The sequence below is a fragment of the Dioscorea cayenensis genome, chromosome 19 (assembly GCF_009730915.1).
Source record: "Dioscorea cayenensis subsp. rotundata cultivar TDr96_F1 chromosome 19, TDr96_F1_v2_PseudoChromosome.rev07_lg8_w22 25.fasta, whole genome shotgun sequence".
Classification (NCBI taxonomy): Eukaryota; Viridiplantae; Streptophyta; class Magnoliopsida; order Dioscoreales; family Dioscoreaceae; genus Dioscorea; species Dioscorea cayenensis.
In genome coordinates, this window is record NC_052489.1 from 23,901,655 (window position 1) to 23,925,829 (window position 24,175).

At 36.4% G+C, this 24,175-nt stretch overlaps 6 protein-coding genes across 6 annotated transcripts; 3 read left to right on the forward strand and 3 right to left on the reverse strand.

The window, feature by feature from the left end:
- The first annotated feature begins 101 nt into the window (after positions 1-101).
- On the forward strand, positions 102-4,764 carry LOC120249413 (protein FRIGIDA). The gene is made up of 3 exons (XM_039257907.1): positions 102-1,062; positions 2,707-2,879; positions 3,717-4,764. Exons 1-3 carry the CDS (start codon positions 135-137, stop codon positions 4,515-4,517), a joined length of 1,902 nt encoding a protein of 633 aa, XP_039113841.1. The 5' UTR covers positions 102-134; the 3' UTR covers positions 4,518-4,764.
- Positions 4,765-5,855: 1,091 nt separating this feature from the next.
- Positions 5,856-8,378, forward strand: LOC120250622 (DNA repair RAD52-like protein 2, chloroplastic). The gene is made up of 4 exons (XM_039259447.1): positions 5,856-6,372; positions 6,454-6,491; positions 6,984-7,075; positions 8,082-8,378. The coding sequence occupies exons 1-4, from the start codon at positions 6,062-6,064 to the stop codon at positions 8,226-8,228; spliced, it is 588 nt and encodes a 195-aa protein (XP_039115381.1). The 5' UTR covers positions 5,856-6,061; the 3' UTR covers positions 8,229-8,378.
- A 321-nt stretch (positions 8,379-8,699) lies between these two features.
- On the forward strand, positions 8,700-11,181 carry LOC120249762 (UPF0664 stress-induced protein C29B12.11c). Its single transcript, XM_039258396.1, has 5 exons — positions 8,700-8,914; positions 9,298-9,409; positions 10,427-10,498; positions 10,626-10,849; positions 10,937-11,181. Exons 1-5 carry the CDS (start codon positions 8,805-8,807, stop codon positions 11,043-11,045), a joined length of 627 nt encoding a protein of 208 aa, XP_039114330.1. The 5' UTR covers positions 8,700-8,804; the 3' UTR covers positions 11,046-11,181.
- LOC120249760 (aminoacyl tRNA synthase complex-interacting multifunctional protein 1) lies at positions 11,150-14,426 on the reverse strand. Its single transcript, XM_039258395.1, has 3 exons — positions 13,902-14,426; positions 12,114-12,320; positions 11,150-11,501 (listed from the first exon to the last, which is right to left on the reverse strand). Exons 1-3 carry the CDS (start codon positions 14,361-14,363, stop codon positions 11,358-11,360), a joined length of 813 nt encoding a protein of 270 aa, XP_039114329.1. The 5' UTR covers positions 14,364-14,426; the 3' UTR covers positions 11,150-11,357.
- Positions 14,427-15,645: 1,219 nt separating this feature from the next.
- On the reverse strand, positions 15,646-16,468 carry LOC120284187. Its single transcript, XM_039257767.1, has one exon. The coding sequence runs from the start codon at positions 16,459-16,461 to the stop codon at positions 15,646-15,648; it is 816 nt and encodes a 271-aa protein (XP_039113701.1). The 5' UTR covers positions 16,462-16,468.
- Positions 16,469-17,539: 1,071 nt separating this feature from the next.
- Positions 17,540-22,511, reverse strand: LOC120249656 (eukaryotic translation initiation factor 4B3). Its single transcript, XM_039258236.1, has 2 exons — positions 21,365-22,511; positions 17,540-17,963 (listed from the first exon to the last, which is right to left on the reverse strand). The coding sequence occupies exons 1-2, from the start codon at positions 22,450-22,452 to the stop codon at positions 17,927-17,929; spliced, it is 1,125 nt and encodes a 374-aa protein (XP_039114170.1). The 5' UTR covers positions 22,453-22,511; the 3' UTR covers positions 17,540-17,926.
- Between the last annotated feature and the right edge of the window lie 1,664 nt (positions 22,512-24,175).

A 24,175-nucleotide genomic window follows, 5' to 3' on the forward strand; every position in this document is an offset into this window, starting at 1 on the left:
TGAGATGCTCGGTGGTATGTCATAAGTCGCGGCGCTGTTCATTGTCTCCGCAGAACGAGACCCCGACTCGCTGCTGCGGCTGCTTCGCTCTCTTTCTCTTTTTCGTTTCTTGGTTAGGGTTCGTGTTCTCCACCATGGCGCCTCGGAAGACCAGCGAGGCTTCATCGCCATTATCGTTAACCTCGGAAGAAAAAGAAGGTGAAGAACCAGAAGAGTATGAGGAAGAAGAGGTAGAAGAAGAAGTGATAGTAGAGGAAGAAGTCGAAGAAGAAGAAGAAGTAGGAAGTTTAGAGAAAGAGGAAGCCTTGGATGGAGGGAGTGTCGCATCGATCGCTGGATCGCTGAACAATCTACGAAGTGTGAACGATGCGACGTCTGAATTCTTCCGGCAATACGATGGGCTGCAGCATGCCCTTGAAGTTATCCGGACCTCCATTGAGGAGAAGATCGAGAAATTCAATGCTTTCCGACCTCAAACCCAGCAGGTAAATCAGGCATCAGATCCCCAAATGGAAGAGAAGCCAGTGGTGCAGGAGGACGATCGTCGCTCAGAATTGGAGATCATTTGTGATGCTATGGGGAGCAGGGCACTTCGCAGATACGTGGCCTCACGCCTCTCTGATGTTGAACGCCTCCGAGAGGAGGTCCCTGCCGCGCTGCAGCGGGCTCCCAACCCGCCTAAGCTGGTGCTTGGCTGTATGGGGAGGTTCTACCTTCAGGGAAGCAAGGCCTACACTCGCGAGTCTGATATGGTCTCCTCGCGCCGCTCCTGCGTCCTTATCCTTGAGTTCTACCTCCTTTCTGGTTGCGCCTCCATGAAAGAGGAAATCTTTGAGGAGGCCAGGGTCGGAGCCCTCGCCTGGAAGGCCAGAATCCTCAGCGAGGGTGGGTACTTATTTGCTAGTGAAATTGATGCACTCGGTCTCATCCTTTTCCTTGCCTCATTTGGCATTCCACGGGATTTTGGTACCAAGGATTTCTATGCCCTGCTTCAGCGCTGTAACCTGAATAGCAAAGTCAATATCCTCCGCCGCTCAACTATCCTCATTGACAAGATGCCTGGTAAGATGAACTCATTGTTTATCACTCACTTTTCTCCTTCTTATCCTTGGTTTTTATTCTTAGAGGTATTGCTCTTATATCTGTGTGCATCTGTAAAGTGCAAGAATAGAATATGAAATCAATGTGGAAGCTAGAGTAATCAACTAGTTTCATGCTTGTCTAAAATGTAGAAATGAATATGAAGTTCTAAATTCTCATTGATGTTGTGAATTGGCTTGGATGGGTTAAAGGTCTTGTCTTAAGATGCTAAGTTCAGAATGAAGTGTTATCCCTGTAGGGTTCATATATTTTGTTACCAAGTGGTAAATCTGGTGATTTAACATAGTTACTCTTGGCCTCGAGACCAAACAAATGAGATGGCATACAATGTTGAAGATGTTTATAGAAAAAGTTCAGGGCATTCTTAGTATTTAACAAATGGATCATGTTTGCAGTGCTTGGAACAATAAATCAATTCATGGACCCAACTAAAAAAAACAAAAATCTTGAATTGACTTGCAGAAGATATACCCACATGCACAATTAAAATTACAGGTTCATGGTTCTATTCTCCTACATTGGGACCAGAAAAAATTAGCTCAGCTTATCAAATGGATACCTCATTATCTTGCCAGCTTTTGACACTCTTCCTGTGATTTTTCTAGTAGTATAACTCTTAGAAGAAATTTTTAATTTTGAACACCTTCTAAAGGACTTTGTATTAAATTCACACAATGTCAGGATACAGGCTGGGTTGGAAGCCTTTTCTTGTTGTTTCTTGGTATAGGTTTGTCCTGCCAGGGCTATCACAAATGAATGTAGAGCTTGGGATATTACAGTAGTCATTTATGTAATTCACCATCTGATAATTGGGTGAAGATTCTGATAGGATTGAAGGTGTTTGTGTTTCAAGAAACTCCACTAGTGGCTATCTAATTGGCGTGGTTATGGAATACGCGTGACAGAGGCTTATAACTTCTTTATAGATTAGGAGGCATTTTTCTTGCAAAATGCTTGATGCTGATCTTGTCAAGCAACTTTATACTTCTAATTCATTGGTATTTGTTAAATATCCACAGGCCGCCACTGTGGAGTTCTCATTTTTGTTAAACCATTGGAGCCCGTTATTTAAAATTTCTGTCTATACTCAGAATACATTCAAGCAAGATGAACAATATGGTAATGCTGCAAAATATCTAGATTTTGGGCTAAATATATTTTAGCTGTGCATTGGGATATATGCTGCACTTGATTCCCTTAAAGCATTTATCAGGTGTTTACATCACCTGTTTACTGTTATCATGTCTTTCTCTTTCTGAAATAAGGTAATTCCTCTCTGAGCTTAGTTTTGATCTTTGAATTTGCCTTTTACTTGGCCACTTGCTCTACAATTTTTCTGTGCAGGATCAATTCCTGATAATCTGCTTTATAAAATGTCCCTTTACGATACTTCATGACCTTGAACAAACAGGCTCTTCTCAGGATTTTCTTGCACATGTAGTCCAAGTTCTAGGTGGTCACTATAGCCTTTATGTTTCTTGGAATGCTAGCTATGTTTTACTTACCTTCCTGGACTGATCCATATCATTTGCATAGTAGGATGTGTTTTTACTTCCATTTCTTGTACAATCATGATGCATCTTACATCTCATTAATTTGTTTCAGAAATCCTTAAAGATATGTTAAGCAACAAAATGGATGTTCAAGCTGTTGACCTTGCTTGTTCTTTTGGGTTTGAGAAAGAATTCCCCCCTATCCCTTTGTTGTCATCTTTTCTTGATAAACACCTCCAGGCGGCAACTGGAGATCGGAGAGGGCAGAGTTCTCTTAAATCACAGGTATGATTGACTGTTTGTACTGCTATTTTTAATATTAGCAGATAACGAATGCCTTCTGAACTTAAATAGATTGACTCTGAAATGTCCAATCTAGAATTTGTTGTCATAAGTTCATGATCTAATAAATAACAGAGGATGGAGCACTTATGTTGTTGTTATATTTCTGTGATGGGTTCTTCCATTGAGTATAAACGTCTGAATCTCCCACATACAGTAGACTTGTAACGCATATGAAATACTGTAAGTTAACTTAGAATTGATATTGCCATGACATAAGTTCATCTTTTATATCTGAGATGAAAATTCTCATCCTAAAATGTAACGGGAACATGTGGTTCCAAGTCAAGTGGAAAGTTATGCACTGGGCACCTAAAAGGGTTCAATTTACCAATTGAGATTTGTTTTACCTAAATTCTGACTTGTTTGAATGATCTGCTCTTGTTATTTATTGTTATTGATGTTGGAGATGTGCCACTGATTTTCTGCAGTCCCTTGTTAGAGGCATATCAATTAGCAGGAACTCGATTATATATACTGGATGCAGCTCTGACCAAATCAAAATTGGCAACATTAACATCTGACTGTTGCTATAAAAAATTCCCAATTTATATCTGAGCAAACAAAATCAAGTTTTTCAATCTGCAACATTCTTCTAGTTTCAATATAGAAAATAGTTTGAACTCTTCTATTCACCACCTCGGATCATCGTTAAACCTATTTGAGTGAAATGAGAAAGCCAAAATCCTCGTAGACTACTATATTGGTGCATGCGTAAGTTCAACTTGTTTACTGTTAACTTTTTATTGCTTCACGCTGATTTACTTTGTTTTGGTACAGAAAGAACTCAATGCGAAGGAATTGGCGGTATTGGAATCTGTAGTCAAATGCTTGGAGGACCACAAGCTTAATCAATCTCAGCTAGCTCATTTTGAAATATATAAGAAAATTGCCAAGTTAGAGAAGGATATCTCATATGCAGAGAGAAAGCTAAAAGAGAGAAACTTAAAGAGAAAAGCTGCAGTGGGTGGATCATTGCATGCAACTGAAACTCAAACTAAACGTCCTTGGCCTGTTACTGCCAATGTTCCGCATGGGTTACCTCTTCATCTGGATCACGGAACCACTGTTCCATCTGAATCCAGGGGACAATATAACGATCTGTTTTCTGGAAACAAACCCTACCAACATCGCACTGAGCCATTGGGGCCAAACATCCACGGGCCTGCAGCTGTCGGTAGCAGTCTGCCTGCAGTTGCGATAGGTGGTCCTGGGCATCCTGATGGGAGCAACATAGGATCATTGATGCATACCATCGGACATCTATTTGGTCATACAGACACACCATATACTACTGCAAATACGGCAAACCAGGATTTAAGCGGGATGCCATATACAGCTGGAAATGATTTCCCCCGGCCATACGGTGAGAAAAGCTTCCCAGGCCCATCAGCAGCAGCAGGACAAAATATACACCATTATCAATCACATTTGTATGGATACGGAACCCATGGCTCAAGTTTAAATATGTATCAGTTTCCAGATACTGCAACGGAACAGCAGGCATACTATGACCAGGTCACTCACTCTGCCCAGCAGATAGGTGCCAACTCTACTTATCCACCATCTTATCAGACTTGAGATAGCATGCACTCTGATTTCTTTAAAATTTCAGAGCCTCTCCAAATATCAGGTAAAAAAAGCTCCATATTACTTAGCTTCTGCGCAAGTTTTGGGTTGATTGTAATTTTCATATTTAAAGATTCTGAAGTCTATCAGTTGTTACTGTGAATCCAAATGGTTCTGGTCACCAAATTAAACAAGTAAATCAGAGCAGTGAAAGCTTTAACATATATCTTGATATATTTATTGTCAGTCATTGGTTTTAGTAAGCTTGGAATGTGGTTTCATCCTTTCATAATTTCATTCTCTTCTTTATAAAATACTAATGGGAATGTGCCATCCTTTTAATATGCAAGTTTCCTGCTGCTCCTTTATAATCTCATGTTATTTAAATGTTGTTTTAATATGCAGCTTATTGGTCCAGTCAGTAGCATGTGTGAGCATTATGGCGTTCAATGTGAATAATTTATTAATTTTGTAGGAAGCGTTCAACAACCAAGAGTTTGGCACGCTAAACGTGTACCAAACTGGCGAGGTTGGTTGGTTTGAATAGAAGCCTTAGAAGGGTTAGGTGCGATCGAGTCATAACATCCATATTCCATACATGCAAAGGCCAGATCAAGTCAAATATAATAATTATCTATGGTCTATGATATTAGATTAGTTAATTTTATTATTTATAAAATTTAAAAAAAAAATAAAAATTTTTGGTATTTTCTCATTCTAAACTAAAGATAAATTTATTTGAGGGTTTTTTTTTATCTGATATGGACTCAATTTATTACACATAAATCAAAACTCAAAATGAATATATTTTTATGTAAAATATTAAAACAAACAAATATTTAATTTTGCTAATAATTCTTTGGTTTATTAGTACCAAATCTAAATATTAGGCATAGTTTTTTTTTTACATAATTTATCTATTTTGTTAAAAAAAATAATAATTACTTAACTTTAACAATGTAAGTAAAACCCAAAACCCATATTTTTATTCAAGATTGAGGTCCAACCGTCCAAGTAACCCAAAATAACTAATTATGGTTGAAAAATAAGTTCTTTTTGATATCGAGTTCGAGCCTTTTAGATTATAATTCACTTTCTCGGGTGTTTTGTGTGAGAAATGTCTCTCGTTTTTCTTTATAGATTTTATCACTGGTAGACTTTTGTAATCCACATATCTCGTCTCAGGCTTGGGCACCACACCAAACCATTAAATGAATATTTTTAGACCATTAAAATGTTATTATTATACAACAACTATGAGGTCAGGTGGCATTTGATGAGTGTGGTGGGGACCTTGCATTGATAATTTGAGATGCATAATAACAACTTGAAGCCCTGCATTTGAGCTTCGTGAAACCAGTGAAAACGAATAGTTGACCTTCTTGGTGGCCCGGCCCTTCTTCAGAAAACTCTCTCTCTCTCTCTCTCTCTTGCTCGAGGTGGGTGGTTGGTGGGCGTGGTTGGTGGGCGAGCTCTGCCAGCGATTCCCTTCTCCTCTTTGCATCTCTCTCTCTCTTCCTCAAGACTCCTTTGCATCTCTGACTCTACGATCAGCGATGGAGAGCGTAGCATTCATCTCCAGATCTTCGCCGCTGTTGCCTTCTCGGGAGCTGCGGCTCTTCTCTGGCGGAGCTGGGAGCACCATCATCGGAAAAAGATCTCGCCTTGGCCTCGTGATCGCCGCCTCTTCTGCTGATAAGAACGGGGCTAATGGCAAGAAGGGAGTGTCTGGTGTTCCTAACACCAACTATGTTGTTCCTTTTGATAAGGCCTCTACGCTCACCCGTCCCCTTGCTGAGATCCTCAGGGATCTCAATAAACGTGTCCCTGATAAGATCATCAATCCTGATGACAATTCCATCGCTTGGTAATTGATCTGATAATTCTCTCTTCTTGCCTTCATAGATCGATGATCTTTTCTCTTGTTGATCTCTTTGTTTTTTTCTAGGTACCATGTCAATCGGATGCTGAGTTTCTATGCTCCAGGTGAATCTCTTCTTCTTATGCTGGAATTGTTTTGTTTTTAAATGAAAATTCATGTCTTCTTGTACAAATTTGTTTGTGGGATTTGAAGAAAATTTAGCCAATGAGTTGGATGCGGAAAGCTATAATTTTTTTTTTGTTTTCTCTCTTTGCCATTTGTGAGATGAACTTGTGGGTTCCATTTGGATTAATTCAGTTAGCTGCAATTCCTTAATTTCATTAGTACTTCTTTCTCCATTTCTTATTGATAGAACGCTTGCTATCTACTGCACTTCGTTGTCTGGTTGTTCATCTCTATCTTGTGTCCTTTGAGGTGTTTGGAACTTTGATCTAAGGATATGAAACCAGGATAATGCTAATGCATATAAGTTCTCTTCCCACTTTTAGCATTAAATAGTTTGTTCCTTTGTCAGTGAACCATAGGGAAGAAGCTTGTTGTTGCCGTTTATTTACCTTAGAATATTTGATTACTATTGAGTTTTGTCTTCCTGCTAGGTTGGTGTGGGGAAATACGGGATGTTATATTCTCAGAGAATGGAAGTGTGACTGTCTTGTATCGTGTGACAATTCGTGGATCTGATGGAGAGGTATCTTAATCCTTACAACTTTTTTTTTTCTGAATAGTTGCTGTTTCTTCTTGTTATTTGACTTTAATCATGAGGCAGATTGTGTTTTGAAGCTTTGGTTGTTCATTTTCTTAGTTATATAACTGAATCATGTTCCAAGTGTTATTCAATAAAAAGATGTTTGGTTGGTCTCCATATTGCACTTGATAACTTTTGTGTAGTCACACAAATGATTCCTGTTTTGGTTGAAATCCACTTTTTCCCAGTGGAGTTGCCAAGCTGTAAGCATAGCAAGCTTGTTAGGCATGTTAGGTTGTGCTCCATATCATTCCATGAGAATTATTGCTCATATTGATTTAGGCCGCTTCCTTGTCCCCTCCCAAAGATACTGACATTGCATAATTTGTTTTCTTCTCATTTATGTTGTACGGGTTTATCTATAATGACTAAGAAGGACCACATTATGACCAATATTGCACTGCTTAAACCTTCTAACCTGCCTGTCATGCCCTTCATGATAACAACCTCTGAAGTAGCTATTGTTTACCCATGTTAATCCATGTTCCCCTCCTCAGTTTTGGTTAATATTACACGGATAGAATAATGCCATCAGTATAATGTCTCATAAGATTTATATCCTTGGTCTTTTGCACAAAGAGATAAATTTCATTTCCCTCAAACCTATTGAAGTGATATTGCGAATGAGCAATTGGTGCACCAAAACATATTTTACAAGATTTGTAGATCCTATTGTTAAGGTTTAATTCTGTCATTCACTTGCATCAATCATCTATATTGTTGATTTGCTTCTCCATCAGACATCCTTATCAAGTAGGGTGTCATTCACTTGACTAATTGCCAATATTGCTTGTTGCCTGTGCTATATAATTAATCTTTAGAAATATGAGCATGAATTGTAAATTTATTGTTATTCCTTCACCAAGTCAACAAAATTTCTGTATTCTATTTGCTTAGGTAACAGCTGAAATGAAATTCATAATTCTGATATACGAAATTCTGTATGCAGGCTCATAGAGAGTCCACAGGAACAGTTTCTTCAAACGATACTCGGTTTAATGACCACGTCGCGGCAGCCGAACAAGTCGCCTTCTGCAGGGCCTGTGCTCGATTTGGTTTTGGCTTGTACTTGTACCATGAAGATGAAGTGCTGTAATTCAGAATTGTGTACCTTTGTTTGCGCACACCAACATTTCTCAGTTAGAATTTTTGTAATTTAAATGTAGAACTTCTTGTTTATGTTTTGCTCCTTTGCTTCTAGAAACAAGCTATATTTATAAATTAAATTAAAAAAATTACTTTAGAATTTGGCAGATATTTGATCCATCTTTCATCTATTACTGATAATGGTTCTTAAGAAGAAGGTGAAGTAATTTTTTTCATGTTCAATATGATAACAGTGATAAAAAGTCTATAGATATTTTTTTCACTGTGGTGATTAAAAAAAATTAAATTAAATTTGTTCATAAGTATATATAATTAAGCCTGATTGAGTGTCCTATTCGAACTTATCAATTGGGGAGGACATCGTGGTCCGTCCGATCAGAAAAGGAATCCAACGCTGTAACTTGACGGATGGGTGACACGTGGCTTCGTTGCTACATTGATCTGGAATTCTCCAACCGCGTTTGCCAGCGAGTTCTAAAAAAGTCCATCGCTCTCTCTTCCCGATTTCGATTTCTTCTTCTTCTTCTTCTTCGTCGACGTCGCTGAGCTCTCGTGTCGTGAAGAGATGGCCTTAAATCCTCAGCTTTTCCCCAATGGGATGCCAGTCCCCTTCCTCAACGAGATGTTCGTTCTCGCCCGCGATGGAGTTGAGTTCCAGATTGACAAAATCCCTGGGTTTGTCTCTCCTTCTTTCTTCTCCTTAATTTTTTTTTTGTTGGATTTGATTGTGGATGCGGATGTGGATTTGGATGTTAATTTGGGTTCAGATCGATTATCAACCCTTCCATGATTTGGTTTCTGACATCAATTATAATTAAAATGCGGATTTGATTTGTGATTTATGTGTGCCTTGTTTCCTTGAGGAATTGTGTTAATAATTCATGGAATTCATGATAAAATAGCCTTGTTCTTGGCTAAAGGATGAAGAACTCTTGCTGATTTTGCAGTGTCAAGCATGTAGCTTGATGATTTCTTCTATGTTTTTTGTTGCAATATTATGCAATGTGCTATAGTTTTAATGTTTTGATAAAGGGTGCTGAAACACATACTCAAAACAGGGCTGAAGGTGGCCAAGTAAAAGCAAAGGGGATTATTTACTTGTCCAACATTCGGATGGTTTTTGTTGCTAGTAAACCCGTTGGAGGCTTTGTGGCTTTTGATATGCCTCTGGTATAAAATTTTCAACTTCTCTTTTTGTTCTTCAGGTTTAATTCTAGCGTGTTTTAACCAATATTTAATGATTGCTTAGTTTTTTTTTTTCTTCTTCTTTCTTGTCTGAAATTATTGAGGACACAAGGAATCATCCATACTTCGATAGCATTTATCATGAATTATGGAAATCCTCTGTTGAATCAATTTGTTCTATGATAATCAAGAGGTGCACCTAAAGTAGTAGCATATTATCCTGTGCAATTTCGATGATATAGCGTTGGGAACTCAAGGTTCAATGAGGATTTATTTTAAATCTGGATATCTATTTATTTTTAGGAATAGATGTTGGAGGTTCATCTAAATCTTTTTATTGAAAGTAGAAAAAACAGAACATAACAGCTAACAATTCATCTGAATCTTCCATCTGCATACTTTCTGATGGCATGAGAACTATTGCTATTCTTATCATTATAGTTAATGGAAAAATTTTGTAATCATATGTGGAGGATAATACTGTGTCAGATATACCTGGCTTGGCTATATCAGATCATTTTTGGCATTCATTCAAGTTTTACTCAATGTCTATTTTCATTTTCTTTTGGATCACATCAATGTTTCTTTTGAAGACCTTGCCTTTGCAACAACTTGTTTGTTTCTTATGTATTATTGTCCACTGGCATGAGATCTGTACTCTCTAATGCATGCACACTTGTATGGACACAATCCTTTCATTCCCATAAAATTATTATCATTTCATCACTAGATAACTCATTAGACAGAAAAAATGGATGTATATTGCTTATATCTGGATATTTCGCCTAGTGATATTTCCATTGGAACACACACACACACACACACACACACACACACACATACATATATATACAGCTGAAATTGGACTTTTAATGTTTGCTGATCTGTCTGTGTGCATCATGACCCCAGAATAGTCGAAGTCCCTGCATTTTTATTTCTTGACTGTAATAATATGTGTATGTCATTGAGTTTATACTGAATTAAAATTGTTTTATCCTGCAGCTGTATGTTCATCATGAAAAGTTCAACCAGCCAATCTTTTTCTGCAACAACATATCTGGTCAAGTGGAACCTGTGAGTATGAAAGAAGCGAAGAAACTATATATATATATATATATATATTATTTTACTTCTTTTACTTCTTTATGCTGAGGATGTTGATGGCCTATTAAATATTCCATCCCAATGTAAAATACCTCAGGTGGTACCGGACAACCAGCATGGGGCTCTGTATTCGACCCATTCATTCAAGATCTTATTCAAAGAAGGTGGATGTGGAACCTTTGTTCCTCTTTTCATGAATCTGATTTCATCAGTGAGACAATACAATCAGCAAGCGGTACATCCATCAGCTACTGAAGCCAGACCACGCGTGGATCCATTGCAAGCTGCGCAGACTCCAGTTGATGAAATGATGAGACATGCGTAAGTAACTGAATGTCAAATGCCACATCTCCAACTTGATTTATTTGTGGACCATAACCAACTACATTTGTATTTATTATTCCACAGATACGTTGATCCGAATGATCCTACTCGAATCTTCTTGCAACAGCCCACGCCAGAATCCGAGTTAAGACGCAGAACATATCATGCCCAGCCGGGTGACAATGCCTACTGATATGAACATATGCTGCTCTAGAACATGAATAAGAACTCTTTTATAAGCTGTATATGAATAACACTGCATTTTATATCTTATATTTGGATTTGTGAACAGATATATTTGCAAAAATGAGAGCGCGCCTTTCATTAAACATGAATTCCTTGAATTACAGTTGTTCTCTGAATGATGGACAGGATGAAAGGTTCTTCTTGTATCTTTGGTTACAATGCATGTTCAAGATAAAAAAAATGAACATAATTTTCTCAAAAATTAACACATCCATCTTGGTATTTTTTTTTTCTAAAGCACCGCTTAGATGCAAAATTGTTAGGAGATGTTTGCTTTCTTCAAAGAGCTGCAGACAACCACACCAGCGCTAGTTCTCATTGGACGCTCACCAAGCACAGCAACACATGCATCTGTTGTCTTTAGATGGGGCTGAACACTTTCCCATAGTTTTTTCTTTTGAACCTGAGATTGAAAAAAAGTTGGATTCAGGATTAAAGTTTACCATGAATAAGGAGTAACAACCTAACAAGTACTATGAGTGATGACTGGATTGAAGGATAATACCCTAACAAGTTGATTTGAGATCTCTCAAGTGAAAATTAAGAACATAAAATATGTGGAGATATAGCAGAAATAAACAACAAATCTCGGAAAAGTAAACTAAATGGCCAATCCAAAGCTTGATGATGCTTCTCCTCTTAGATGTTTTTGGGGCTTTTCTTAATGCCATTCTTTTGAGTATGACCATCTAATTTCAAGCTTTCTTTTTAAGTTAAAAATAATTATTAGAAAAAGGATTAAATATTTTCACCACTAGAAAAGCTAGAATTCATGGTTCTCCTATTATATAATGTTAACACCTCGTATGAAATAATATACAATCAGAAGGATCAGTCTAGGATAGTGAACAAAATTGGATCACATGTTCCAGCCAAACCACAAGACATTAAGATAATAAAAATATTTTCTTTCTTAAATAATGTAACATTTTCTTGGTAGAAAAATTTTATTTCCACAGACATGAAGAAAAATTAAGAAAAGAAAATTCTGTTGTTTGGAATCCAGAAAAGTTACCTGATTTGGAGTGGCTGCATCTGGTTGTTGCTCCTTTTCCTCTTCAGAACCAAACCAAATTCTTTCACCAGGGACTGAACCTTCAGGAGGTATGAGAAGCTCAACCGTTTCATGAGGCGCATCAGAAGCAGCCATCAACATTCCATAAGATTTGATTCCACGCATGTTCCTTGGCTTTAGATTAGCCAAGACGATGACTTTAATATCCTGATGTTTTGTGAATTAGCATTGGCTCATAAGTGATTTGTTTCTGATTGAAAGTAGCCATGCATGACAACAGAAGAATCTAGAACCATCTTAAAATAAATTAATGGAAAAACAAGTGCTAATACCTATGATTTAATGCGTATAATATTCTATATATGAAACATGAAATTTTCCATGAAGTAAAACAAAATGGGGAAGAAAAACAGCTAAAACGGATGGCATTTTATCTATAGGAATTCCTAGGAAACAAAATAATAATCATTGAAAAATATCCCACTAAGGTCAATGTCTGGCATTATCTCAATCCTAAGCTGACAATGATAGTCGTTAATCCCAACATTAGTCATTTAGCTTGAAAGTCTATAGCATTCAACTCCTAAATAGATAGCACAAGCAGTGCAAGCCATTGTGAATGTGCCAATCACCTTCATTGTAAAAGCATAATTCCAAAAAATATAACATATATATATATATATATATGATTCATGTTTGGACGCTTGCATAAGATATCAACAGATACCTATGCTCATTAACAAATGATGGAGATATGCAGTTCAAAGCTGGCTTTAGATGGATTTTTCAAAGTAACACAAGCATAAATGCATAGTCTTTTTCTTCAATAAAGAAAAAGTGATCCACTTGAAACCAATACTTAATACAAAATATTAAAAACACCCTGTTTCTAGTCACCATCAAATTCTATGCTCATTTCTCAATTTACAAAAGCATATCAGGGCATAACATCTAATACCAGATGGATATCATAAAGCTGTTATAAAATCCTAAACTATCATCTAAACACTGTTTATGCCATGGAGTATACGGGAACACTTGACAGGATGATATAGTAAAGAGTATATAGCATACAACTCAGACTAAAACTCATGAAGACCCATAATACATCAAGCCACAAAATCAACTCCATTGAATACCATCATGCCACACATTTTCCTTTGTTTTTAAGAAATCAAATTCAATTGAAACTTGAAGAGATACCATGACAAACTAATACCAATTCTCTACCATCCCTTGGCAAATTTAGCTACATTGAATTACAGCATTGTTTTAGCACAGGTCATTAAAGAGTGCCAAACAAACAGGTGAACTCGTAGATAGTCAAAGATAAGTTGTTTTCATCTATAACACAAATATACCCTTGTTTCCTGAACTAATCACCTTCAGTCAATTAGGTCCCAAACTCAAAAATATGTCATTTTGGTCTCTAAACTAAAAGAGAAGAGAGTAATTTTTGTCCCTCTTTACCCTTAATTTCTTTTTTTTAAAATTCAAGGATCAAATTTACACACTTTTCACTTTAGAGAGCTAATTAACTAAAGGCATTTGCTGCATGGAGTAATGTATAAGCTAATTACGTAGGAAAAATATACATCATTTTAATAAAAAATTAAAAAAAACTTATCAATATAAAAGATTGTTGCCTGAAGCTTGCAATGAAAGCATAAATCTCCAGTAATTCAAAAAATGGGCAAGAAAGCTCAAATTAAAGCAGGGACAATCATTCCAAACTAATGCTTGACCTAACAATCAAGCAAAGCAATGAATTTTAGGGAGAGAAAGAACCTGGAGATTATCTAGTAGTATGTAGTTAACGAGGCCGCTGCAAATGGTCCGAGGCTCCTCCTCCCCCACATCCACCTCCTCAACGTAGAGGGAATCAGCCTCGGGATGCCTCCAGGCCTTGATGATTCGCCCCACCCTGATGTCCAGGCCATCCGCAGCATCCTTTATCGGATCGGAGGAGGGTGATGGCGATTCCAATGTCGATGAAGGCGCAGGAGAGGTTATGGCTTCTGGTGACGCCGCCATGCCAGTGGGAGGTACGCATGAGCACCAAGGTCGCCGTCTCAGGGACGAGGGAGGCTGCAAGGGCAGGACAACAGAGAGGAAGCGTCCTCCAGCATTGGATTGAAGACCAAGGCATCGTAGGAAAGGGATTCGAGGAGGATGACGACGGTGAGCTGCGAGAAAGGCGGAGGAGGAGGAGGAGATGAGGAGGGCGCCGCCTCTCGTCACTGTTGCCATGCCGGATTGCCGATGAGCTCCACCAAGTCTCTCACTTCTCTCTATCTTTTAAAATTAAAAATCAAAAGGTCTACATTTAAAGCACTATTTGTTAAAATAGACAGCGTGATAAAACTATGATTTTTTTTTTTTAATTTATGATGTTATTATTTCACTACACGTATTGATTATATATCATTTAGTAGTATGAGCAGTAAAATAAACAATTTTATTTATCAACAGTACAATCAGATGTTCTCTTTTACTTTTCATTATTTGTGGATGTCTACTTATTTTTTTTTATCAACTACACATTTAAATATTGTTTAATATATGTCTATATATATTATGGAAATATAGGGTAATATTTTGATGGGTTTATAAAATTGAAATCACTAAAATAACATGTATATTTTATAGATATTTTCCTTCTGCATGTGTGTATATATATATATACACCTCTCCCTGATCACTAGGTTGACCAGTAATTAAAAATAAAATTAATTTTTTATAATTAAATTTATGAAAAAATAAATATAGACTTTGAGGAGGATGGATGGATGGAGGACAAATGTATGTTAATTTATTTATTTTTAATTAATTAATTATTGATTGAGGAGACATGGACACATAAAAACAAATTACTTTCAAGACTACAGGTGCACAAGTAAAAATGCTCTTTTTAATTAATTATTATTTTTTTATTAAATTTATTAATTTTATCATTTGTGTGTATATATATATATATGTGTAACATCACCTATGGTATGTAGTCAATTGTCGCACCGGTAGTAGACCAAATTGTGAAGGTGATCTCCTGACTCCTGAGTTGAGAAATTACTTTTAATAAGACAATAATAGTGTTTTTACCCTTTCACATCAGCTTTTTTTTTTTAACCATTTAGGCACTATAACAATCAAAATATTTGGATTACATTCCTAAAAGTTCAGTCCATCCAAATACACACACACACGCCATGTATAATATAATGGCTGTACCATATATATGTATTTCCCTCTTACATATGTTAATTATCACCTCAGTCATTATATGGAAATCATCTTTTCATTATGTATATGTAATCATCTTTAAAGACCAAGCACAAACACTAACAATAAATTAATCTTAATCATTTTCATGAAAAATTAAACATCAGTAAGAATTTCTTTTCAATACAATTGAAAACGTACAACATGACAAGAAGTTGCAAGTTGAAACACAACTTAGCTCAATAAAACCACAAACCAACTAATCATCAGAAAACAACACCACAAAGATCACACTAGACCTTCATATATAAAACTAAACATGACCATGAACCATCACCACCACCACCATAATAACCAAACCCAAACCAACACCTAAAAACCCTCCCAAAACCCTTCTTGAACACCCACTTTCAAATGCAGTGTTATCCACCAATGGTTGCTGCTGCTGCTGCTGTTCCTGTTGTCCATTAAACCCTAAACCAAGACTTGGGTTTGGAATAGCACTCCCCCCACCCTGTTGTGAACCTTGTCCAAAAGGCAGGTTACTAACATCTCCACCCAAAGGTTTAGCAAATGGTGGAGACTCTGGAGCCAAACCTGCTGAACCTGGCAACCCACAACCCTGGTTTGAACGAGGATCATCACTAGCCTTCCATGCAAGCTCACCATCTCTATCAATAATTCTCATGTCACCTTCATCAACTATCTGCAAAGTCTCCAAAAAATCATTATCTGCTCCAGTGTCCCACACCGGATTGCTGCCGTCGAAGACATCGAGACCATTGTCATCGAAAACAAGAGAGCAGGTGTTGGCTGTGCTTACAGGAGCACATTCAGATTCCCAGAGGCTTTGTCCTGAGCTAGTTTCTTGGACTTGGATGTAGCAAAAGTCATTGCCGAAGCCACCGGCGGCTGGTGCCGTCTCTCGCCGGAGAAGGAGGGCTGTGTATTTGCCGGAAGGAGAGGTGAGGAAGGGTTGGGAGTTGTCTGGTGAGGATGGAGGAATGCTTGCAAGGATTTGTTGTTTGGTGGTTCTTTGAATTGTGCCTGAAGGGGTGGTGGTGGTTGTTGTGGTGAGTGAGATTGTGAGAGATGATAAGAAGAAAATGAGGACTGTTAAGGAGTTCATTTTTTGGTGTTTGGATTGGGAGTGTGTGAGGGTTTTGTGGGATGTTGCATGGGTTTATATAGGGTTTAATTAAGAGGGTTTGGAATGAGAGGGTGGTGGTTTAGGAGTTGGGATTTTGATGTTGACTTGAAGTGATGGAGTTGGAGGGCAGATCAGTTGTGATAAGAGTGGCCTATGAATAACTGTTCCATTAACTAATAAGAGGATTAGGAGTATTTATCATCTATGTTTCTTTTATATATATATATATATATACATGTGAAAGTGGAGTCAACTTCAGATGAGTTTTGGTAAGACATATTTTATTCATTTAAGGAGGAATTGAGAAAGAAAGATCTTGAGGATGAATGTCTAGACAAAGGTAAAATATAATGAAATTTTCAGTTGTATCTTGAGGGCAACATATATAATTAACTGTGAATTTTGTTTTGTAGGTTTATGCACAACGATATTGAGTAGATCATTTGGAGGATTAAGTATGAATGTTGATACAGGTTACATGTTTATTTTAGTGTTACAACTTACGACAGGAATAGATTTTTTTCTAACATACTCTTAATTTAAAGATTTTTAATGTATATTTTTTTAATTAATTTTCACTATAAAGACTATATATATCTTGACAAATGCTAAGCACCAACTTCAATGTGTACATACAATCAGGAGTTTTCAGAGGAAAAGAAAATCTTGAAAACATGTAGATAGAAATTGGATACCAAGCCAACCAAAAACAAACACAAGTCAATCCAAAAATATTTCGAAGGGAATAATAGCCTATAACTCCAAGTAAAAAAATAAAATAAAATAATAATAATAATAAACAAATGCATTTGCATGCATTTTCTTAGTCAGAAAACAGGTTCAAAACAAGAATTGAATCCAATTCGAGTCTGTACAAGTGCATACTTTTGAGTGAGGGGAACAAAAAAATAAGAAAAGCAAATGACTGATCAAACCATCCCCCTAAACTCCAAGTAAAAAGATCTGCTTCACCAGCCAGCATTCCTCAATGTTCATTGCTTCGCAACACATTTATCAACCAAATAAAATCTTACAAAGCATCAAATAACATGAGAAATAATAAAAATGCAAGCAAATTGTCACAGTCAAATAGTGTACATTAACTGATACTGCAGTATTAGAATTCAAACACAACATAAGCTCAGAAACTCTTTTACATAAACTATATCAATAAACAACACTAGCCTGTAAACTCCACTAGAGTCCCTCAGAGAAATGTCTTACTGTGGAATAGAAATTGATTTGCCATACACAATCGACATCCTATGCAATTGATTACTATTACTACTACTCAGCCCTACCAAAACTGACTCTGGGAACAACAAGAGCAACAAAATACAAACTGCGGTTGAAAAGAATAAGTAACACAAGCACAGAGACAATTCTAACAAGGTGCAGATGCACCTAAATAACTAATAGTTCTGAAGCTCTTCCTGGCAACGGATCAGTTTTCAGGTAATTGTTCCTCTGCTTCCTCGGCCCTGCAATCAGCAATTGCTAGAAAGTGTCAGGTCATTCAAGTAAGCAAAATCACAATATCTCCCTGCCATGGCGACAATTTGGATCAAGGCAATGGAAATAAATGGCTAAATTCTTAATAAGGCAAGACTAACAGAAGAGTGTAAAATTAACAGAGCATGAGAAAACATTATACAAGATATACCAAGATGGATAAACAGAGCAAGTGAAAAATGTTAATATATTTCAACAAAACCAAGTACCACAAAACATGAAAAAGGACGCTTCTAAGCGATCATCAAAATCTCTTAAAAATTTGTTGCTTGGGTGTAGTAAATTTTCACATAATTTCTAGAATAATAACACAAGTTGCTCATAGCACTAGCCAAAGATAAAACCATAATATCAGTAATCTTGTAATAGCAGAACCTTTGAAGATGAGATCATCAAAAGCAAAGCCTAGTAACCCTTAAAAGCATGAGCACAAACCAGAACTTCTCCATGGAATTATTCCAATCAAAGCCATAAATTTCAAGTAAAATGTTCAATTCTCTAAATGACATTATATTGAACCAATTCAATATTCTTAAAAACATGATGCAACCCCATTCAACATTCAACACTCTCAAAAATAATTAGCTCTTGACTAGAACACCTCACAGGACAGATTAATTTAGGCCATAAAGGAAATTTTCAACGAAATCTTTGATGGTGAGATCATCTAACTGGAAGCCTAATAATTCGAGCAAGTTTTATTGCTGGCAAAAATTCATCACATCACGCTAGAATTTAAAAGGGTTGAACCAATCTTATTAATTTTTTTTTTTAAACAAAAACCCTAACTAGTATAGACCAAAAAGGTATCCACATTATTTGTGAAAAAAAATAAAAAAAATTACCATGGTAAGTGCGAGAAAATAGATGAAAGCTATTTACGACCAACAAGGCAGCCAATTTGTCTAAACAAGGGAATGAATCAGACTGTAACTGCAAATGTTCACATCACTTTAGCTCGGATGTTAAGATTGTTACACAATCCAATAACTACACAACTTGCAACACCATTCAATAAATCTAAATATTATATGAATACTGTAAGCCCACGTGTACAAGATACTCCATTCTCCAACAACATTATCTCAAAAAAGATCATGAGCAAAATCAATTAAATATATATTAAATTATCTTAATAAATAAAAGCATATCTAAATCTATTATCAAGTCATGAATTTACCTCTGTAGCATTACTTTCAGGACAAAAGATGACTCAAAATGCAAAGGCAACAGTGCTTTCAAGAAGCACCTAGGAGCTAAGACGCAACGTTTTCCATGATAAGCGCCTTAAGCTTGTTCAAGCAAGGCGCCTTCAGAGAGGCAAGTGTTTTTTCCACTTTAGGGGACTTTTACGCATTGAAAAGCTCAAAAAAAGGTATGCCCGATTGAAATTGACAATTGGATGTCCATTTTTTTTTTTTTTAAGATTAGTTTTGGGTAACGTAAAAAAAAAGGCATATATTTAATGTTGTTTTAAAAACATAGTAAACTTTTAAAAAAGTACCAGCCAACCGCCCATATGTAATTAGTCTTTTAAAATTTTAAAAATTTTAATCATTCGAAATGTGTTGGCATTAAAAAGTCAACTATTTCCAAGAACTTAGAACTAATTCGACATTAATCTTAAAACAAACTTTTGCATACATATTTACTTTAGAGTTTTAATACATAATATAATATATCACATATTATATTATATATAATTTTCTTTATATATTTATGTGCGCCTTACTCCAATCAGGTGAGTGCTTCTTTTGCGCCTTGCCCCTCAAGCAATATAAAGGTCCTAGCACCTAGGGTGTGCCTTGCACCCCTGACAACACTGAAAGGTAGTGCCTCGAACAATAAAATTTAAGTTCTAATTCTAAGATACCATTATAATAGGTTAGTATTTCAATAACCAAAAATGGTAGCCCACTATGCATTGCATCACATTGTTTTAGTTAAGTCACTGGTGATAAGCACCACAAATGAGCTTTCTACTTGGAGAGTGAGAACATGAGTACAACTCAACCTTCTACCGGTGTTCACTATGTAAGGGAGAAGAGGGTAATAGTAAAGTTTTATTTTAAAATAAAATTGACTTTTGACCGAAAGGGTACATCAATGGTTTGTGGGAAAACATAACCATGATTTTTACAGGACTACATAAGTGATTACCAAATTTTGTGCAGGTAAATCAGCAAAATCCTCTTTAGAACAAGTTATTATTTACCTATAGGAACAAAGTTAATGAGGAATTAAGCAGAATTAGAATTTCTAATAGATGGCATCAACTTGCAACTTCAAATTTCTGGCTTACTTTACTATCATGAGTTACAAGGTTGACAATACTTCACAAAAATTCTAGAGGAATATATAGCTAACGCATACAACATTATAGCAACAAAAGCATAGAATCTAAGCAAGGAAGAAGACTTAATCAAATGCATTTCACTGCCCCAAAAAACAGGAACGAAACATGTGGCCCATTGGCAACCCAATAGCAAAAACACCACATCCCACAAGCTTATCAGATGAAATATGACTTGTGGCATAGGATATTATTTATGAAATGGGCACTTTCAGTTAAGCCTTTCAAAAAGTGTGAGATATTCTCGAGATTCAGAACTCTTCCTTGGACCAATATATGAAAATAGTAAGAATGCTGTAAGGAGCAAGTATCATTACAATATTTATTTACTTGTCACTTTCCTCCAAAACTTTTCTACTCTAACATTTCATAAACCTTACATTCAATTTTGGATCAATGATAAGGTCTGATATATAAAAGACTATTAGAGGGGACAATCTACTCTACTGACAGCCGAGCCTCAACAAGGCATAGATTCATCTCGGTGAAACATCCCTAATTGACAACTGCAAAATAAGAGTACCAAATCCCCATAAAGTATCATAGGCGAGGAAACTAGCACTATTCAAACTCCCAATCATTATTGGAGTGCTTAATCAAGCTTATTGTGAAATTCAATTTTGTAAAAGTTTTAAAATTCTTTTGGCCTTCAGGATAACTGATGGGGATGAATGGATATCAATCATATAAAGGACTATATTTCAGACTAGAGATGGGAAACAATCACATTGACAGGCGTGACAAATAGAAGTACTCAAGAATAAACATTTATATATGTGGGAGCAAATCACGATCCCCCTTAGGAAGGTCAGGACTCAGGTCAGTGTTTTACAATGAAACGTTATCACGAGGAGACAAAAGAAGGCCAACTGACTAATCTGTGCTGAATAAGTTCAAATTTCAAATCAATGATCTTGCTCGGGTAATACATAGGAAGATTAGTGATTCTACTACCACAAAGATTACCAAACCAATCAATATTTATAAAATAAGATTAAAGAGTTTCAGGATTTAGACCTTGCAGGGGCAGTCATGGTTTCATTTTCAGTCTTTCTCCAGCTCCGCTCAGCACGATCCTCCAGAGCACCATTACCATTCCTAGAACCTTTTCTACCAAAGGTCTTTCCTTCTTGTGGTGCTTCACGGATCTTTGTCAGCTCGAGCTTCTCATCAATCTTCTTCCAGTCCTGTCCTTTTTCGGCGAGTACTTCCTCCCTAGGCCGGGCAGCTCCAAACGGATTCTCTCCCTTACCCTTCACTGGAGGGTCTCCACTACTCTCATTAACCAAAGGCAAAGTTCGAGGCTGCAGAACAATCCTAGGTCTCCCACCGCTGCTCGTCTCCTCCTTCTTCTTACCCCAGGTATCCGAATCAGCTCTATCGTTTGTTTCCCCCTTGCCGTATGCATCAAAACCTGCCCTCCTTTCTCGAGGGCCATCAAACCCACTCCCGTTGATCCTCCGGGAATTCGAAAGCTGGGGAGCAGTCTTATTTGATACCCAGCTTTCCGATTCATCCGCCCTCGACTGCGAATCAAAAAACCCCGATTCCCTCCTCCTCTCCGGCGCTGCAATCGATCTCTTCCCTGCACCCCAGTCATCAACTTCATCAGCCCTAGATGGCCCCAAATCACGATTAGATCCACCTCCACCACCACCACCACCAAAACCGTTCTTCCTAGGTTCATCCGAAACCCTAGACGACCCCGATCCCGATCCCCAACGAGGGTTCGCCTCATCTCGAGAGCCACCACGATTCCCATACGACGAATACCCAAAACCACGAGAAGAAGTCCGTTCAAGTTCCTCAGCGGTGCGCTCCCGTGGACCAGTGGGGAGCTGAAGCAACTCATCGGAGGAGAGTCCTCTAGACACAGATCTGTTGCCGGAGCCATAAGAAACGGCCTGACCGGTGGTGAACTCCGCGAGAGAAACAGGCTGGGCCTTCTTCTTCTTGGATGTCTTGGTGGCGAGGGCGGCAGCCAGTGAAGGGAACTCCGAGGTGTTCTTGGAGGAGTCCGCGGAGTCATAGCCTTTCTCCTTCTCCTCCTCCTCGACTGCCGCCGCCCAAGCGCCGGGTTTCGCCCATGCCGAAACCGCCGCCATCGCCGCCGCTTCCTTCCTGTGTTTCGATCTCGATCTCTTCTTCGATGCCTATCGCGAGTCGGTGCGGTCGAAGATGTAGGGCGTTGCTTTATATATATAGATATAGATAATGTTAATTTCCATATTTGCCCTTGCACTTGCTTGTAATTACGCAAGCGTTTTTGTCTAACATTGGGCTGGAATTGAGTGGGACCCAAGTTAGCGTGTGCCCAACGCAATCGTGTGAGTTAGGAATCATACTTGTTCTTCTCTTATTATTATTCTTTTTTTTTTCATATATTAAAATAAGATAATTAGTTTTTTCTTGAAGGGAAAGTAATGGATGGTTAGTTAGTTACATGAGACATTCCAATTTTATATATTTTTAAAAAAATAATTGTGAAAATTTATAATGAATAAGAATATAAATTAAAAAAATTCACAATGTTTATCTTAATGCTATATTTGAACTGAGGGTCAGTGAAGAAAAATAAAATAAAACGAATGTTTTGAAGGGTCAGAAAGAGTAATTCCCTCATTTGGATAGATATTTTTAAATTAACAAAGGGAAAAGAAAGGTTAATTCTACTGAAACCCCATTTTTTCTGGCCCTCCAATTTGGGGTGTCAGATGAAGAACTTCTTTAAAATTTTAAAATTTTTTAAAAGACCTTAATACATTCTTGTTTTTATTTTATTTTATTTTATTTTATTTTATTATTATTATTATTTTCTTTTTTTTTTTTGTTTGATTATGTTGTGTTTTTTATTTGTCAATTCATCTTTAGAAGAATTTAGCTTAATAGAATTCTTTGTTATCCAAATTTTATTCCAAGTACAAATAAAATTAAAATTTTCTTTGAATGAGAAAAAACTAATAATTATCTAATTCAACATGATTATTATGCTATGAATTAAAATATTAGAATAGATTTACTAATAATTTGATAAAGTGATATTGTGATGATCCAATAGAGCTATAGGAGAAATTGGTCTTTAAATAATGTATGATATATTTACTAAGGAAAAAATAAATAAATGACTGTATTTAAGAAAAGACAAAATTAAAGTATAAAAATATAAATCGTAATAATACTTATAATTATAATTATTTCAATATTTATTAAAAAATCTACTTAAAGTGTAAATTTATTTGAAATATTTATAATACATGTGTTTAAATAGAAATAATTAATTTTTTATTTAATTTTAAGGGTATAATTAGTAAATCATATTATTATATGTCATTTCCTTTCTTTCCCTTCTTTATCCAAATAAGGTTTATCACAAATTATCTAAACAAGGTTTATCACAAAACTTCTTTTTCTTTCATTTCATAAAATTTGTCTATCCACACAAGGGTTGAACCCTTCTTTTCCTTTCTCTTACTTTCCCTTTGACTTTTGAATCCAAATACTAAGTAAGAAAATTACAAGTAAACAATTTACTTAATTTTAAGATTAACATTTATTTTAGATATATATATATATATATATGGTCAAATATCACATTTGAAAGCTCTTACCCTATTATTATATTAGTAAAGGGGCTTGTTCTTTTTTTTTCTTGAGATTTTTAATTCTCTTTCCATCTTTATGCTCTAAACATATTTATAAGTTTGTTATCCACTAAATTAAACTCTATTTTTAACTGATCATCACTCTTTGACGTGATTGAGTGCAAACATTATCTATAATTCAAAACACAGCTTATAATCATTTTGTGGTGATAGACTTTTTTAAAAT